This window comes from Onthophagus taurus, chromosome 1 (assembly GCF_036711975.1).
Source record: "Onthophagus taurus isolate NC chromosome 1, IU_Otau_3.0, whole genome shotgun sequence".
In the NCBI taxonomy this organism is placed as follows: Eukaryota; Metazoa; Arthropoda; class Insecta; order Coleoptera; family Scarabaeidae; genus Onthophagus; species Onthophagus taurus.
In genome coordinates, this window is record NC_091966.1 from 4,847,722 (window position 1) to 4,867,826 (window position 20,105).

At 30.4% G+C, this 20,105-nt stretch overlaps 1 protein-coding gene across 21 annotated transcripts in view; it reads right to left on the reverse strand.

Annotated features, from left to right (window-relative positions):
- LOC111415678 (longitudinals lacking protein, isoforms H/M/V) overlaps positions 1-20,105 on the reverse strand; it is a 289,549-nt gene that overhangs the window by 115,788 nt on the left and 153,656 nt on the right. The window contains exons 7-8 of one of the 21 annotated variants that reach the window (XM_023047439.2): positions 16,166-16,252; positions 15,960-16,112 (exon numbers count right to left, since the gene is read on the reverse strand). The exons of 18 other annotated variants lie outside the window; for them this stretch is intronic. In XM_023047439.2, the coding sequence (XP_022903207.1) occupies positions 16,049-16,112; positions 16,166-16,252 (151 nt within the window). In that variant the 3' untranslated portion in view covers positions 15,960-16,048. Of the gene's footprint in view, positions 1-2,264; positions 8,856-9,060; positions 9,302-15,959; positions 16,113-16,165; positions 16,253-20,105 lie in introns of those variants that run through there. 2 more of the 21 variants (XM_071194856.1, XM_071194851.1) reach the window with 2 other exon arrangements.

The following is a 20,105-nucleotide window of genomic DNA, read 5'->3' on the forward strand; positions in this document are numbered from 1 at the left end:
TCTAGGTCTAGTATTAGTTCAGGTTTTACACTAACATCATTATTATCTAGTACTAACACTATACCTAGAACTAGAAACATTTGGGTTTAGCCGTACGTCTCCAAAAACGGCTAGTGTTAGTTCTGGTAATCATTCGGGTTTAGCCATCTTTAGAGACGTGCGGCTAAACCCAAATGTTTCTAGTTCTAGGTATAGTGTTAGTTCTAGTTTTACACTTGCACTGTCACTAGAACTAACATTAAACTTAAAACTAGAAACATTTGGGTTTAGCCGTACGTCTCTTAACACGGCTAAACCCGAATGATTCTGGTTCTTGGTTTAGCGCTGCATAACAATTAAAACTAGAACTAACACTAGACCTAGAACTAGAAACATTCGGGTTTAGAGGTGCGTCTGAAGAGTGTTAGTTCTAGTTTTACACTAACACCATTACTAGTGTTAGTTCTAGTTTTACACTTGCACTGTCACTAGAACTAACATTAGACCTAGAACTAGAAACATTTGGGTTTAGCCGTACGTCTCTTAACACGGCTAAACCCGAATGATTCTAGTTCTTGGTTTAGCGCTGCATAACAATTAAAACTAGAACTAACACTAAACCTAGAACTAGAAACATACGGGTTTAGCCGATACTTTCTAGTTCTAGGTCTAGTGTTAGTTCTAGTTATAGAGCAATAAAAATATGCAACATAGTGAAGGTAGGAAGTGCTAACATATCAGCTAGCACTTCCTACCACTGCCACTAGTACTAACATTAATTAGAAGTAGAAACATTCAGGTTTAAAAAATTATTGTTTGTCAAAATGATATTCTTTCGCATAACCCCATTTTGCGCACATAATGTCCAGAGAGAGTGTTTGGATGATAAACCCAGCCTCAATCATATATGATTTGTCCTGTTTCTGACTTAGTAGCAAGGTCCCATAAATGGGCATAATCAATTCAACTTACTGTTGTCGTCTCGGTTGTACCATGTTTGTGATTTGACACTGTTGTTCCTATAAAGATGACGTATTCCTAGCGATCTCTTCTATATGGCGGTTTTTGATATTGAAGATCGCCTATGAAAACGGCAAAAATGTATGATGGTATTATCTAAGGCAGGAATTCTAGCTAAGACAGCTAGATGACTCAGAAATTATAACGTCTTTGATCTGCCCTGCTGCAACCATCTTGTCTTTAGGTACTGGGTCGCTCTCAACCAACGTATCAGTCTTAATCAATCTTAATTACAGCTGATTAAAGCAGCAGAATTAAAGGAAGTCAAAATAGTACACTAAATGTATTAATTTTGTAAAACGAGATTCAATTTACTTACTAGATATAGCTAAAACTTCGTGATGGACCAAGAATGAATTGTATTAATTAAGAGGAAGAAGAATCCTCTTCTGGTCCTTTTAAGTGTTCTTCGAAGTGGTGTACCCATCTGTTACATATTTCTTTATTATTGTTAACGATATTTCGCTGTTTGTCTCTTCATGCGTCAATGCTTAACATCATAGCTTGGTTATCTGTCAATATGGAACACCTCGATATCATCCCAGACATGGCCTTTCGGACATTCCTGTATATGGTTCTTTTTACTACTTAATATAGTTTCAAACGGCCTTCAATATTAGCTCTGATTACTCTCAACATAAAAAGTGTATGGAGTACAATGCAGATACACATCATATTTTCCTGGACTTCAACTGGCCACACGTCACCATATCGGCAATGTAATATCTCTTTCCTCATCTGGTAACAATGATACGTAAAACTTTCAGGAAGGTGTCCAGTAATGTCAGAATAAAAAGAGATTTATCAAAAATATTTGATCTACAACATATCTGGAACAATATTCACGAAGTCAACGCAGATCTTGGCATTTGCCGACGATATAGATATTAAAAACTTGGACTCTTTAAAAAGGAATCGGTGACCAAGATTCTTGATTGGGTTGGAATAATTCTTCGGAGTGGTATTCTGGATTAATTGGATCAGGAACCAGTTAATTTTCTTGTTTATTATTAAAGGTGAATAATAAGTTTACTATTTTTGAGGTTATGTCACAATGATGATTGACAGATATATTAACTTTTAGCGTGCACTCCTCGTCACGTTCAAAATCTTACTAACATCTACCAGTTTCGTTTGTTTAATGCTAGAACGTTTCAAATAACGTCTTCTGATTGGTTAAATTCTTCAAATTGAAATTCGTAATTTAAATTTCTCCGGTATGGCCAACTTCGAAATGTAAAATGTCACCAATTAAATTTTCTCAAAAATTATTGAAATTTCTATTTTAATGATGTTTATGTATGAAATGTTGTAGTTTTGTTGCATTAACTTTGTTTGTGCTGATTTCGGAACATTTTCTTTTAGATTTCAACGTCCAGCTTCAGAAATACATTCAATTATTTAATTTATGGATTTTTGTCCAATTCTTCATCAAAACTCCCATATGTTGGATGATTTTCGTTCTTAACACGCTAAGATTATCGTTTTCAATGGTTTTAACCGAACAAATATGAATTACAATAAGAAATTAATGAAATATGAAATTTGAGGTTATGTTACTGTCAAAATTATTTCGTTTTGACCTTACATGGATTAAATACAATAAAAAACGTAAACGGATAACAAAACATACATATTATATACATATAGTTATATTAGGCCTATTTTGGTTCAAGAGTGCTGTAGTTCCGAACAGTTCTGAATCTTTCTGCGCATACTTATTGTATATTTAATGTATGCGCAGAAAGGTTCAGAACTGTTTGGAACTGCAGAACTCTTGAACCAAAATAGGTCTATTATCACTTATCACAATACTTTTAGTACCTAACACATCATCACTAGGGAACAAAATCAATACAAATAATTACAAAACTTATTTATTAACTCTTTAATTTCGTTACAATTCATATTATAATTCATTAAGACCCACTTTTACAACCTCTTGATAAATTTATCCGATAGATAATAACCATGGTAATTATGCCTTAGATAGTTTATCAGGAGGATGGTATAACTGAACCTAAATGTATTTAATATATATACACACTCAAATAATTTATAGAAATTAAATTTTATTTTAATTATTTCTTTCTTTTACCCAAATAAACAATTGATCACTTTTTCAAAGAACCGTCTTGTTTCGATATTTTAGTGTTTGATCTCAAATCATCTCAGTTTAATAATCTCCATCTCCATCTTCGTTTCATCTTAAAAGAGAATCAAATTTAATTAATTTCTTGTAGTAAAGCATCACGTAATAACGTAATATACCAACTCTAAAAAAGAATAGGAATTAGTAAAATATAATAATAAATAAATTACATAAATAAAAAAATTTATTGCTTGATTACGTTTATTGAAGAAATACATGTTCATTATATAATAATATCGGAGTTATACAATAAAGGCTTTCGGTTTTATTTCATTGCTTTTTTTAATTTTTGACAAATCTGTAATGTAATTTAAAAATAAACATTTTATTTCAGTTCTGATAACTAACACTAATCATAGAAATTAAACATTAATATAAAATTTGTTAAAAAAAAAATTTTAACGAGTAGCTTAATCGAATTAAAATTAATTAATAAAAAAAATTAAAAGCTAAAACAAAAATAAAATAGGATAAAATAATGTTTTTTTTTTAATAAAAATCAGTCTTAATCAGTCAGTTTGTTACTATTTGTTGCAGTTCATATTCTTTTGATGTAAAAATTCTTAATTTCGTTTTAACTCCATCAAACTACCCAAAAAATACAAAATGATGTATAAAAATGATAAAAATAAAGTTTCCAATAAATATATACAATACACTTAATTAATTTAATAATTAAGTAACGTTTGGTAAAAAAAAATTAAGGCGTGTTCCTATAAATCTAATCAGTTTCTTTCACCTACAACTATAATATCCCTAAGTTTTATTAACTATTAAGAATAATTTTTAATTAATAATGATAATAATTACAGTAAATGTTATAGTGCAACTACACTTTTTATTAATCTAACTGTATGTTATCTATTTGTAAAAAGTATTGTTCGCGTGTATTTGTACGTGGTTAACAAACGGGGCGACCTAACAAAATATACCTCGTAGCTATAAAAAAATTTTCATTTTGATTTCATTTTTATTCGTTAGCGTCCTGAGATCAACGTACGTCTTCTACTACGTTTCCTTTTTTTCTATTTCTTATTTTTTTTGTCTTTGAACAGTCTTACAGTGTACAGGAGTATATCGAGCGTGTGGTTGGGAGAATAGTATATAATATAAAATATGGTAATCGTAATACATTTAAGTCTAAATTTTTTTCAATCTAATGGGTAATTAAGTACAAATACTTCGAAGATGATTTCAGTACATAAAAAATAATAATTATTATAGATTTTGAGAAAAAAAAGATATACAAAAAATTTAAAAAAAAATACAAATAACAAGAAGATTTCGATTTATAACGAAAATTAAGTAGTCTATATTTTTAGAGAAAACTATAAATTTAGTATCCAACCGATTTAGGTAAAGATTTAATCCAAAATAAGTGTTAGATCAATTTTGAATTTCTCGCAAACTTAAAACTTTGTATCTCAAAAAATAAGCAAGATTATAAACGGCTAATTTCATTTAAAAGAAAAAGTTTTGCTTGATAGAATGAAAAAAAAAATGGTAGGAGTTGTTTGAGCAATCGATTATTCATGAATTTTTAAAAATTGTTGCTATAAAACAGAAAGTTTTAAATTTTGTTCCATCTTAAAAGTTGGTATCTCAAAAATTGAATAAGATTTTCAAAAACGAATAGTTTTGTTTGAAAGAAGGAGTTTCTGTTTATAGAATGATAAAATTTGGTAGGAATTGTTTAAGAAATCGATTTTGCATGAATTTTTAAAAATAAAGTTGTAAATTTCGCATAATCTTAAAAGTTGGTATCTCAAAAACTAAATAAGATTTTCAGAAACGGGTTGTTTTGTTTGAAAGAACGATTTTCTGTTTATAGAATGATAAAATTTAGTAGGAATTGTTTAAGAAATCGATTTTTCATAAATTTTTAAAAATTATTGTTGTAAAACAGAAAGTTGCAAATTTCGCTCAACCTTAAAAGTTGGTATCTAAAAAACTGAATAAAATTTTCAAAAACGGGTAGTTTTGTCTCGAACTAGAAGTTTCTGTTTATAGAATCATAAAATTTGGTAGAAATTGTTTAAAAAATCGATTTTCCATGAATTTAAAAAAATTATTGCTGCAAAAGAGAAAATTTTAAATTTCACTCAAATTGAAAACTTTGTATCTCAAAAACTAAACAAGATATTTCAAAACGGCTAGTTTCATTGGAAAGAAGTCATTTCTGTTTATGGAAAAGATAAATTTGGTAGGAATTGTTTAAGAAATTGATTTTTCATGAATTTTTAAAAATTATTGCTATAAAACAGTAAGTTTTAAATTTCGCTCAATCTTAAAAGTTGGTATATCAAAAACTAAAGAAGATGTTTAAAAACGGCTAATTTCATTTGAAAGAAGACATTTCTGTTTATAGAAAAGATAAACTTGGTAGGAATTGTTTAAGAAATTGATTTTTCATGAATTCTTAAAATTATTGCTATAAAACAGAAAGTTTTTAATTTCGCTCAATCTTAAAAGTTGGTATATCAAAAACTAAAGAAGATGTTTAAAAACGGCTAATTTCATTTGAAAGAAGACATTTCTGTTTATAGAAAAGATAAACTTGGTAGGAATTGTTTAAGAAATTGATTTTTCATGAATTCTTAAAATTATTGCTATAAAACAGAAAGTTTTTAATTTCGCTCAATCTTAAAAATTGGTATCTCAAAAACTGAATAAGATTTTGAAAAACTGGTAGTTTTGTTTGAAAGAATGAGTTTCTGTTTATAGAATCATAAAATTTAGTAGAAATTGTTTAAAAAATCGATTTTTCATGAATTTTTAAAAATTTTTGCTGCAAAAGAGACAATTTTAATTTTCGCTCAAATTTAAATCTTTGTATCTCAAAAACTAAACAAGATACATAAAAACGGCTAGTTTCATTTGAAAGAAGACATTTCTGTTTATGGAAAAGGTAAATTTGGGAGGAATTGTTTAAGAAATTGATTTTTTATGAATTTTTAAAAATTATTGCTGTAAAACAGAAAATTGTAAATTTCGCTCAATCTTAAAAGTTGGTATCTCAAAAACTAAATAATATTTTCAAAAACGGATAGTTTTGTTTGAAAGAATGAGTTTCTGTTTATAAAATGATAAAATTTGGGAGGAATTGTTTAAGAAATTGGTTTTTCATAAATTTTTAAAAATTATTGCTATAAAACAGAAAGTTTTAAATTTAACCCAACCTTAATAGTTGATATCTCAAAAACTAAATAATATTTTCAAAAACGGATAGTTTTGTTTGAAAGAAGGAGTTTCTGTTTATAGAACGAATAAATTTGGCAGCAATTGTTTATCAAATCGATTTATCATGATTTTTTTTAAGTTGTTGCTAAAAAACAGTAAGTTTTAAATTTCGTTCAAACTTAAAACTTTGTATCTCAAGAACTAAATGAGATATTCAAAAATTGGCGGTTTCATTGAAAGCAGGACACTTTTCTTCATAAAAGATGAAAAAAAAAGATGAAATTGTTTAAAAAATCGATTTTTTACGAATTTTTAAAGTTACCTTTGTTTACCTTTGTATCGCACAACTTGTTGCAAAAAAAAATTTTTCTCCGAATCTGTTCGGAGTTAAGATCTGAAACTTTTTGAGGTTATAAATTAATGTTTGAGATTACGTTATACGTAATTTTAAGTTTCTAAGGCAAACAGAAATTTTTATAAACATCTTTAAAACTGATGAAATTCAATGTGGTATTTGTTAAAAATGAAGTTCAAGAAAAACATTTTTCTTTCCCAAATTATTGAGTATTAGCAATTGAGACTTGTTGAGGATACAAAAAAATATTTGAGGTTAGGTTATACCTAATTGTAAGGTTTTAGGATGAAAAGTTTGTCTTTTATAAGAAATTTCAAAATCACGTTGTCATTTCTTTACTGTGAGCTTAAAGCAAAAATAGTCCGAAATCCTAAATTGGTGGTAATTCAGGGTTAATTTTTTTTGAGGTTGTAAAAGAGACTTTGAAGTAACGTTATACCAAATTTTATCATTCCATATTGAATAGCTTTTTTTAATTAATAAATACAGAAAGGTTCAACAAGAATCTTAAAAATGAAGTTATAGCAAAGAAAGTCTTTCCTCTGTAACCACTTAGAATTGTGAGATTAATCTTTTTGAGGTTACAAAAGTGGCTTTGAGGTTATGTTATACCAAATTTTATCTTTCCATATTGAATAGCTTTCTTTTTAATTAATAAATATAGAAGAGTTCAACAAGAATGTAAAAATGAGGTTGTAGCAAAGAAATTCTTTCCTTTGTAACCGTTTAGAATTATGAGATGAAACTTTTTGAGGTTACAAAAGAAGCTTTGAGGTTATGTTATACCAAATTTTATCTTTCCATATTGAATAACTTTTTTTTTAATTAATAAATACAGAAGAGTTCAACAAGAATGTTAAAAATGAGGTTATAGCAAAGAAATCCTTTCCTTTGTAACCGTTTAGAATTATGAGATGAAACTCTTTGAGGTTACAAAAGAGGCTTTGAGGTTATGTTATACCAAATTTTATGTCTCCAGGGTTAATAGATTTTTTTACAAAAAATTTTAAATAGCACGGTGTTGACGAAATCTGTTAAAAATGAGGTTTCAGAAATAAAATTTTTTCTCTTTAATTGCATGGAATTAAAAGATGTAACTTTTTGAGGATGCAATATAGACTTTGAGGTTATGTTATACCAAATTTTAACATTCCATGTTAAACCTTTTTAGTTAAAAAAATTTTTAAATATTGCTGTGTTAATTATAATTGTTAAAAATGAAGTAAAAGAAAAAAATTCTTTTCTCCAAAACTATTTGGAATTAAAAGATGAAACGTTTTGAGGTTAAAAAAGAATGTTTTAGGTTATGTTATACCAAATTGTAAGTTGTAAGTAAAAAAAATATAAAAATTACCTGTTGTTTACTGAAAATGAAACTTAATAACTAAATAAAGTAGAGTTTTATCTTTCAAATTATTGGAGATCACTTCAATAATCCTCGTTTAAGGTTATAAACAAAAATTTGAAGTTTCTTTGTTGAACTGTTAACTTATAATTGTTAAAAAATCGTCAGGTTAAATATGAGGGTGAAAAAGTATGGATAAGAAAAAAGTTTTTTCCTCCAAACTTATTTGGAATTAGAAAAGTAAACATTTTGGGGTTACAAATTACAGTTTGAAGTTAGGTAATACCAAATTCAAAAATTTTAAGGCGACTAGTTTCTTTTATAAACAACTTTAAACACCATCGGTTCAAAAATCTAGCTATTCTGTGGTTAAATTCATGAAAGGTGTCACTAACAGTCCGATTCGAGGAAGAAAAAGTTTTGAGTTTAACAGTTTGATCATAAAAACAAATATTTTATGATATACAAAATTTTAAGTTCATAAATTTTGTTCGTTATCTCATATTTGGGTTGGACACTAAAAATAATCAACACTACAAAACAAGCTTTAATCGAGAATTTATAAACAATTATTTATAAATTTTTCATGGGATTAATAAGAGTTATTTTTCTTTAAGTTTAGTCTTTCTTAATTAAATGTACGCGTTTCATGTGTGCGTTCAACATAAACTTTTGATAGTACTTCTTATGACAGTGTATGCACTCGAACTTGGGCAATTTTCCACACTCGTATATGATATGGCTCTTCAGATGATACTTGTACTTGAACACTCTCGGACAAGTCTGACATGCGTAAGTGGCCCAAAGTGAGTTCCGAAAGAAACCTAAAAAATAAAACGCGATGAAATATCTATTCCATTAAATAAATCACCTGTCTAATTTATTTTTATTTATTTTATATTAGTAAGTAGATGTTCTATTTTTTTTTTATTTTTTTTACAAATACGATAAATAAAGCCGTTATTAAAAAATCCCTCTACTGCTTTTTTCTTTGGTTTTTAATTCAATAAAAAAGTTTAATCAAAAAGATTTTGATTTATTATTGTTTTATTTTTATTAATTTAACATGGATTAGGGTAACATTCGTCTTCTTTCTTTCGATGAATATGGGCAATGTGACTTCGAACGTGAGCTCTTCGTTTTCCTTTGTAAAAACAATCCTCGTAAGGACATTTAAAAGCAGGACTTTTTCCACATTCGTATCTATAATGGCTATTTCTGCTCGTTGAGTGGCGATATCGTTTATTGCATTTCGGGCAAACGTAGAAACCTATAAAAAAATAACGTTAGTTTTAAATTAAAAAGGTATTAATTTATTATAAAACAAATACTTTTTTTAATTAATACTATTAAAATAAAATTGTACTCACCAATACAAAAATAAATGAATAATAAAAAATTATTTTATTTTTGAATAATTTATTCGAATTAAATAAGATAATAAATAATAATTAAGGTTTATGGTGTAACGAATGATGAGATTTCATGTGATACATAAGATGAGCTCGTCTTTTAGCACAATAACTGCATAAAGTGCATTGAAACGTGGGAAATTTCCCACAATCGTATCTCTTGTGATTGTAAAGACTCGATAAGTGACGATACTTTTTATCACATTGATTGCAATGGAAGAATTCCTGATTATCTGAAAATGAAAATAAAGAAAAGCCGTTATAAAAAAATGTTTTATACTAAAAATTAATTGTAATAATTAAATTTATTTTAAACAATCTTTAATCATTCACAATTTATTTTAAATACAATCACTTTAAGTTTAAAATTTACTAAAAATTTATTAACATTTTATGTCTATTCACAATGTGCATTTTCAAATTTCCCTTTCGTTTCGCTTTAAAATCACAAAACGGGCACTGTTCGCTTGGTTTTTTTCCACACTCGAATCTCTTGTGACTGTACAAACTGTTGTAACGACTGTAGGTTTTCTCGCAATCACTACATCGGTAATCTGAAATCAATTATTTAAATATTTAATAAACAATTTGTTACGCCAATTGGATTGAAATGAAAAAAAAAGTGATTCGAAAAATATAGATGAAATTAAATACGTAAAAGTCAGATTAATTTAATAAAATATTTATATTGTTTGGGTTAAATACAAAAATCTTTTTCTTGAAATACATAAATACTAACAATGAAAAAGAAAATAATTAACTACGAAATATATTTCGATCAAATTTGGTGTAATTAATTAAAAATGAAGTTTAAGTAACATAAGACCTTTGATTATAAATCATTTTTGATATATAACATATATAATAGAAGATTAAATTGATACAAGCAGAAAAATCTTAAAAAGGTCGCACTCAAGATTCAAGGCAAAACATCCAACTAACAATTATTCCTATTTTTTGTAAATAAAAGTCAGTGAAGTGAATATTTTATTCCATACACTTGAAGAGGAAGAGTGTTTTTAAAAATCATGAAATGACTGCGCTGTTTGTGACTCTTGAAATAAACATTGTGCAGTGGGAAAATTTCATATGATTTTAAGACTACACCACCAGAGATCTTCTACATCATCAAAAACATCTCCGCAAACTACCTACAATTACAAAGGAGTGGGATCACTCTCCAATTATTCTAACTCTTAGTCAACACGTCATACAGAAACCCACTAACCCTACGTTAGGCAATAACTGTATGGACTGGGTAAGCTTCATCTCGATTCTTAAAGAACAATTGATCGAACATTACCATTAAAAAGTAATGAATAGCGTGACGAAGAAGTGAAACTGTTTGTCAAAAACATACAACAAAGAGCTTTGGAAAATACTCCACATTCAGAAGAAGAGTTGCAGACTAAGAAGATCTTAGTCAGCAACTAAAAAGAGAAATAAACCAATTAAAAAAGAATTCTATTGACTCATGCCTAAATAAACTTAGTAAAAAACTTACTTTGGAAAGCAACAAAGAGATCATTATGTCAGATCCCTTCACTAAGAACTGAATATGGAAAATGCAACTTACTTCTCCAAGGGTGGTGACTAAAGAGATTAGAGAGGAGATTAATCTAAAAAAAACACCAGGATGTGATCTGATAACTAGAGAATTACTACAAAAGCTGCCTTGGAAAGCTAGTAAAACTGATAAATCTAATTATCGCCTTATTCAGATTACGTCATGTCCCGAATATCTGGAAAAAATTATGATAACAAAAGCTGGAAAACCACCTTAAAACGTTACATCATATAGACCTTTTTCTTTATTACCAGTATTATGAAAGTTATACTTAAAAATATCAAAACTATACAACATAATCATAAAAAGTATAATCCCATATCGTTGGTGCAGAAGAAAAGTGACACATCTCAAAAATCGTCATTTTTGAGTTGAATGAAAAAATATGTTTAAACAATGTTCTGTTTTTATCAGCAAATGCGTCATAAAGATAGTTTACAAAATAATTAGCAGAGGGTACAAGTGTCACTCTATCTTTGAGTGCGAAATAAAGGTGTCTCTGCAGTTATCGTGTACAGTCATGTTCACTGGAAATGCACACTCAAGGTCAAGCGCTGTTGTGAGATCCGACATGCCGCTGGTCGGCACGAGCCACGAACTTCGTGTGCGCTCGGCTCAGCCCGTTTAGCCAGCGGCATGTCGGATCTCACAACAACACTTGACCTTGAGTGTGCATTTCCCGTGAACATGACTGTACATGTCGAGTTTCTCAAGAAAAACGTCACATATCAAATTCGACTAGTGGCAACTCCAGGTTATGAAACAGTCCTTGCAAGAAAAATGTCACTTTATGTTTTGTGTCTTTTTTGATCATGAGTTGACTTTAATAACGTCATTATTCATTACGACATTATTCTTGAATATTTATACTCAATCTAAATAATAAAGCGGATCTAAAATGTACTTTTCTGGAATTGTGTCACATTTGTTGATACTTAAGAAATAGAATTTCATTTTAAGTCGCAAAATTTTTATTCTATCATTTTTCTTGAGAAAAATTTTATTAAAAAATCAACTTTTCAAATTAGGAACAATGGAAAATTGGCAAGTAGCACCGTTTAACGAACGGACTAAACTATTGCCGAGACTATCAAAACAAATAAACGATAAAAATAATGTTATTCAAAATGAAACGAATACTCAACTATTGACAATAAGTAATGAACAGCAATGTGCACAACGATGAGAATACAAATTAGCTATAAGTAACGTTGAGACTTATTTAGCGATTCCAGATCTTTAGCAGTTCTGAAACTGGCACTTCATCTTGTAATGAACACTATTCACAATTTAATGATTCGGACGCAGACCCAAATTTCAGCTCCAACGATTCTGAGGAGGGCCTGTCTGCAGATGAATCCTTGGCAGAACAGTCTGTTTTACCAAACAAAACAGAAGAAGTTAATTTAGAAAATAAACAAAAAGGCAAGAAGAGAAAGGCAAATCCCGAGAAATGGAAAAAGAACGTAGCAACGTTCTCTAGCCAGAATTCCTACGTCGTTTTGCTAAACGACGTAGGAATTCTGGCTTGGAATATACATCAAGTTCCAAACGTAAAACAATATTATGGAAGCGAAGTATGGACACGGAAATAAAAACACGGAAAAATATCTTGAAGCCATAGAAATGGACTATTGGCGATGGGCCACATATAAATCGAAAAGAGAAAAGATACGAAATGTATGAATCCGAGAAGTTAAGGATGCGAAATGCACTATTGTAGATGATATAACAACGAAATAACTGAGATGGTTCGACCATGTCCGAAGTGTGCAAGAGAATCGGGTTCTCAAACTGATCCTAAAGTAGAAACCGCATGGGCACAGAAAGAGAGGAATGGCCAGCTGGAGAGAGGGAATTAATAAGGATATGAGAAAGAGAGAGAGAGAGTTGGAAGAATATCTGTGGAAGCACAGAGAGGAGTGGAGACTAGAAATTGAAAGACGTCGGAGAATGTTTTAAGCAGAAATAAAGTTAGATCAAACTTATTGGAAAAACTAGTACTCAACAGACTTAAACCTATTATTGAGAGTGAAGAGATCAAAAAAGGTTGGAAAAAAAGTTTGCTGTAGTCTTTCTTGTCGTGGCTTGGGCCACATGAGCTAAGACATGATAACCAGTTTCAAGCGATCTTGGCTTGATCACATCAAATTGTAGATCCTTTGTTTAATTAAGCAAAGATCGCTTCTACGTTCTACTGATTAATCTTACATTACAGGTAGATTCTTTGGAATAAAACAGGAAGAAACTTTTTCTGAGTTAAAAGAAATCAAGGCTGGAGTACCACACGATAAGCGTGTTAGAACCAGTTCTATAGTTGCAGTACACTTGTGCTATTTCTTAATTGGAAAATAATATATTAGCTACATTTGCAAACGACATATCTAAAATTACAAGAAAATTGTACAAATACAAAGAAGAACAAAGTTATTTTCCATATCTTTGTTCATCTTTGTATTTGTCGAATAACAGCTTATAATTTTGTTGTCGTTTGCTAATACGGCTAATATATTATTTTTCAATTAAGGAAGTTAAATAAAATTAAGTCGATTTCACAAAAAAATAAATAGAGCTAATACCAGTTCATATCAATGGCCAACAAATACCATGTACCAATCAATCCAAGTATCTGGGCATGACTTTAGATGCAAAGGTGCTATGGAAGCCGCATATAAAAAAGAAAAAAGAAGTGTACTGGCTGATTGGTAGTGCTTTCACTCTCCCTTTACATAATAACATTTTTCTATATGAACAAATACTTAGATCAGTCTGGAGTTTCGGTACACATCTTTGAGGCTGTACCAAACAACGTAATGATACAATTGTGCAACAATTCCAAAATATATAGAAGTATAATGGAATTAGTATAATGGAAGAAGTATAATGGAAGAATATTAAGAAGTATAATGGCTGCATCCTGGTACTCCAGAAACAGCGATCTACATCGAGAAGTGGAAACAATGGATGAAATTATCACAAGTTCTGCTAGAAGACATGAAGAAAGTTTATCTTTATGTAAATGTTGAAGGTACTGAACTCCTGGACAACTCACAGTTAGTGAGAAAACTCAATGGTGTGCTATGGTTGATATCACATCAATCCACAAAAAAAAAAGAAATCTATTGGCTCATGGATAAATGAACTTAGTAACAATGATAACTAACTTTGGAAAGGAACAAACAGATCAAAAAGACCCATTATGTCAGATGGCTGCACCCTGGTACTCCAGAAACAGCGATCTACATCGAAAAGTGGAAGTGGAAACAATGGATGAAATTATCACAAGTTCTGCTAGAAGACATGAAGAAAGACTTCATCATCATGTAAGGAACTCCTGGACAATTCACAGTTAGTGAGAAAACTCAATGGTGGGCTATGGTCGATACACATCAATGCACTATTGATCAACATATACCACAACTCTTCGCTCGCAAGCAACCTCATCTTAATTAAGACGGTAAAAGCATGTCATGGTTGTGTTTCACCGAGGCTGCTTGAAGCCGAGCAGCTGTAATCTGCGTTAATTTGTTGTATCGATGTGGTATAACTTTCAGAGCCTTGGCTGCAAAACGGGCTCGATTAAGCAACACTATAGTTCATACCACATCAATATACTATTCAACTTGATCCATTCAGCTTGATCATGCAAAAACACACACTTCCCATTTCAAGCCAAGGCCACTTGCGGCCGCGGCACTACTGTTGATATCACATCAATAGCATCTCGGTTGAACTAGAATGGAAAATGCAACACGCTGTAATATGTGTTAAAACTACATTACACTCTTCGTTGGCAAACATAATTTAAATAAGAAAGGTAAAATACAAAACACCGAATCGGGGTAAAATTAGAACACGTAAATTGTTTAGTATTTGAAATTTTAAGGTTTTAAAACAATTATAACTTACATGAGTAGTGTGATTTCTTCGACACACATCTAATTCAAATAGTTTGGTGTTCACTTTAAAATTATTCTATATAGGAGACAACACTTCAAAAATCTAATGAAAGTTTGCTTTTTTCATAAAAAGCAACAAAACACTCTCTGAGTTCAAAAAAATCTCTTCACGATTTTCATTAATGTCAGCTTTATGTTGTATTTTATCCTTCAAACTCACTTCTGCTTCATTCTTAGGAATCTGGGAAAAATTCGCACTTAAATTGCAAACTAAAATTATATTTATTTGGATTATTCACTCGTTTTAACCTTCTAGTATATATGTGATATACCATTAGAACCTAATCTAAATAACCAAATTTAATCGAAATCTTACAAAAAATGATATTGTAACACAAAAAAAATTGTATTCTTCTAAATAAAATCTCGTATTCCATGAACCGAATTTAAATGATACTTTAAACTACATTTTCTTTTCGTTCTATAAGTACAATTCATAACGTTACAAATAAATCTAGCTGGTTTTCCACATTCGTAAGTTGTGTGATTGTACAAGCTTGCTTGGTGTTTGTAAGTCTTGTAACATCTATTACAGGTAAAAACTTGCAACATCTGTTTATGACATCCTGAAAAAATAAAAATTTAGTTTTATTAAATCGTATACCAAAAAAAATCACGTTAATTTATTTTTAAAAAAGCACTGAAAGTTTTTTTTTAAGAAAGTGAAATTATAAGTTAATTTTTTTAGTAAATATATTTATTGTAGGTTATAAAAATAGTTGTTGTAATACATAACATATTAATCATTTAAACAATGCGAGTACATGATATGTCGTTGAAGGTGTTGTTTATAGCTGCTTCTGTATATACAATGTGGACAATAAAATACATTTTCTCGTTGTCTTCGCTTATTTAAGTGGACACCTACAATTGAAAAACATTTTAATAAATAATTTTGTATTTACTTAGGTTTTTTTTTTTGTTAATATATCCCCAACTTCCAATTTCTCTCAACCTTAAACTCAAAAAAGTCAGAAAGAAACTCAAAAAAAGTGTAATAATAACGCTTTAATTAAATAAAACAATATTTCATTTTAAAAAATAAAAGAGTTATTTTAGCTACAATATATTAATGAATCCTAGAGTGTATTTGAAATGGCTCTGGTATCAATGATGTTGGTTGCATCTTTCGACGATGATAATCTGTTGAAATGAATAAAATAAGTAAAAATAAACAAGATTTGTATGGGACTTACACTTCCGAGCGATGCATTCGGTAGATATGCTTTTCTAGATCTTGCTTGTAATTGCTTCTATAGGGGCAATGAACACACATAAATCTTCTGAAAAAAGTTAATGTTAATAAAATAAATGTTTTTAATTCAAATATGTTGTATTTATTACATGTAGAATATATCATGTCTATAAATGTTGATCAACTTGATCTGATTAATAAGTTATTATGTTACTTTTAGATACTATGATGCATTGGTTGTTACTTCAACAATGCAAATCTATCGCAAATTGTTAACTTTACTACAGATGCTGCAAGTTAACAGTTTTTAGATTCTGTATAGACGTGTCTCAAGACGGCTCAATCCGAATGATTCTAGTTCTAGTTTTACAGTATCACAAGACCTAGAACTAGAATTATTTAGCCGTCTTGAGAGACGTGCGCCTAAATTCGAATGTTTCTAGTTCTACATCTAATGTTAGTTCTAGTGACAATGGTAGGTACCGTTAGTTAGCGTAAGATACATTATGTTGCATATTTTTATTGCACTAAAACTAGAACTAACACTAGACCGAGAACTAGAATCATACGGGTTTAGCCGTCTTGAAAGATGTTCGGCTAAATCTGAATGATTCTAGTTCTAGATCTAGTGTTAATTCCAGTTTTGCACTAGCACTATCACTAGAACTAGCACTAGACCTAGAACTAGAATCATTCGGGTTTAGCCGCACGTCTCTCAAGACGGCTAAACCCGAATGATTCTAGTTCTAGGTCTAGTGTTAGTTCTAGTTTTAATTATTATTCAGCGTTAAATTTTTATTGAACGAAAAGTAGAACTAACACAAGATCTAGAACTAGAATCATTCGGGTTTAGCCGCACGTCAAATAGTGATAGTGCTAGTGAAAAACTAGAACTAACACTAGTCATAGAACTAGAATCATTCGGGTTTAGCCGTCTTGAGAGACGTGCGGCTAAATCCGAATGTTTCTAGTTCTCAGTCTAGTGTTAATTCTTGTTTTGCACTAGCGCTATCACCAGAACTAACACAAGATCTAGAACTAGAATCATTCGGGTTTAGCCGCACGTCTCTCAAGACGGCTAAACCCGAATGATTCTAGTGCTAGTGTTAGTTCCAGTTTTAATTGTCATTCATCGTTAGATTGTAGTACATTTTTAGTGAGCGAAATGTAGAACTAACACTAGACCTAGAAACATTCGGGTTTAGCCGTGCGTCTCTTAAGACGGCCAAAAACTCAAGGTTATCATAAGGATAATAATAATAAACAATATTTATTGGTTGGATATAAACAAATTAAATTCGAAACAATCAACCAAATAGAATTGGGTCAGTTTGGCTAGCACCAGTCAATGGTGCAAGTCCACCGTTTTTCATCAATCCTCAAATTAAATTACTACTACTAGAAATTAAACTAAATGACACAATACGATGTACGTCGCAGAATCAAAAGAAAAAGATAGAGAACAAAACAAATAGAAAAAGAAAAGAATAGAAAGGGCAGCGAAGGAAGACAGAGAGAATAGAAGAGAAGAGAGAATAAGAAAAAAGAAGAAAAAGGGGAAAGGAACCGGCGCTATTCCGTCTACTCAAAGCCATTTTGTTGGTTAAGCAAGAGTTTCTTTAGTTCTATCTTGAATCTTTTACAAGATAAACGTTTTAAAGAATCCGGCAGAGGGTTGTACATGTTATTCACACAATAAGATCTTTTATAAATTTCATAATTGTGCCTTGGTATTGTTAAAGCATGCCAATGCCTAACATTGACATTGTGAACATCAGTTCTGTAGCGTATTTTATTATATAGGTAAGGCGGACTCTGAAACATAATGACTCTATGATACAAGCATAACGAGTGAAGAGATCGAGGATAAGTATTAAAAGAGTCACAATATACTATGGTGATAATTATTTATTTTTTCGTCTAAACCGGTTTCGGGCCCTGCCCTTCATCTGTAGATAGAACCCTACAAACGTACAATACAATCTTTTTAGGTATATGTTGCAGTAAATTAAACAGAATACACTAAACTAAATGAATTGCATGAATAAAAGACAACTTACGTCAGGTTAAAATCGTAAAACAAACATTGAAAAACGATATAAACTTTAATAAACACTCAGTGACAACCACATTGTAGTATGGGCGGTAAAAATTGTTGTAATTGAGGTTAGGAATGTTCACCAAGTGGGTAAAGTAGAATACTACCTGTAATTGATCCGACTTAAAACTAAATTCAATTATTAAAACTAGTTTTTGTGGGAACACAAAAAGTTTTTTGAATAGTTTTTATTTAAATGTGCAAGTGGACGAGAAAATTGAGCTTGGAGGCGACTCAATTTTGCACCACTTCCACTCCATGCCCCAAATGTCCCCACAAAAACTAGTTTTGTTAAGTTGCCATAACTATTATATTGATTGATTTGCTATATGTTGATTTCCTAAGAGAATTGGAGAGAATAACCGTTTATTGTTTTTTATAATTTACATTACATAATTGAATTTAGTTTTAAGTCGGATCAATTGTCGATCTAATTGCACGTAGGATTCTACTTTACCCACTTGGTGAACATTCCTAACCTCAATTACAACAATTTTTACCGCCAATACTATAATGTGGTTGTCGCTGAGTGTTTGTTATAGTTTATATCGTTTTTCAATGATTGTTTTACGATTTTAACCTGACGTAAGTTATCTTTTATTAATGTAATTCATTTAGTTTAGTGTTTAGTGTATTCTGTTTAATTTATTGCACCTAAAAAAGATTGTACGTTTGTATGGCTCTATCTACTGAGGAAGGGTTTAGACAAAAAAATAAATAATTATCAACGTGACTCTTTTAATACTTATCATTACATGGTGAAAATGGACACAACCATATACAATTATCATAAGGACCTAAACTATCCAATGCCTGTACTATTAAGCTATGTTACACTTTATGTGGGACAGTGCAGGCACATAGTTGTTTCGTAACTATGCTTGCTGCATTCATATATTGCGAGTTATATGAATTAGTCGGCATTATAAAATTTTGCAAGGAGAATCCAAACAAACTACCTTGCTCACCAATATAAAAATAATCCTAAGAGTGGAATGGAACGTATAAAACAAGATGCAAATGATTGACAAAGATAACTGCTCTACATATCAAGAATTCACAAGTTCGGCAGACGACACTGTACTTCGAGTCCCCGAATAATTTGAACGTGATCTTCTAACACGAATAGTATACTATTAGGGAATACTTAAGTGCTCTCTGCGATCTCTGGTCTTCTTTCGAACATTTCCGAGAATCTCTAGCTCATTAATCGTCAACGAATCTTGACGGAATCAATGATCCATTCCCCACTTTGGGTGGGATTGATAAACCACATCGTCATTAATAATCGAGTTACTAACCTCATTGCACAATAGTGTTTCTCAACCTAAGTGATAGAAAATATCAAGGGAGCATCTATCTAAGTGGCCGATTTAATGGTGATTGATTCAATAAACAGTGAATCCCCAAGTTTTTCAATGCTCACATTCCATATCGTTGAGATTTCCGCGGCGAAAAAAAGTTTTGTTTTATACCTTCGCCATACAATCGCCAATTATCAATGTGCTTGGTTATGTAACCAAGTATTTTCTAATAATGTAACGAAACCATCGTATTTGAAAATAAAGCATTCCAATACTTATCTAGCTATCAAGGCATGAGTTATAAACAGTCTCCCAGGTGTATGCTCCCAGATGCATCAATGTGGAGAATTTTGCAAAAATATGAAAATTAGAAGAGTGTTTAAAAAAATCGGTTTCCGGAGCATGATACAGAAAAACTTTTAGTACAAAAGTTGTAGCAAATTGTACCCTTAACACAATGGTCTGTAACATTTTTGCTCCCAGATGCATCAATATGGAGAATTTTTCAAAAATATGAAAATTAGAAGAGTGTTCAAAAA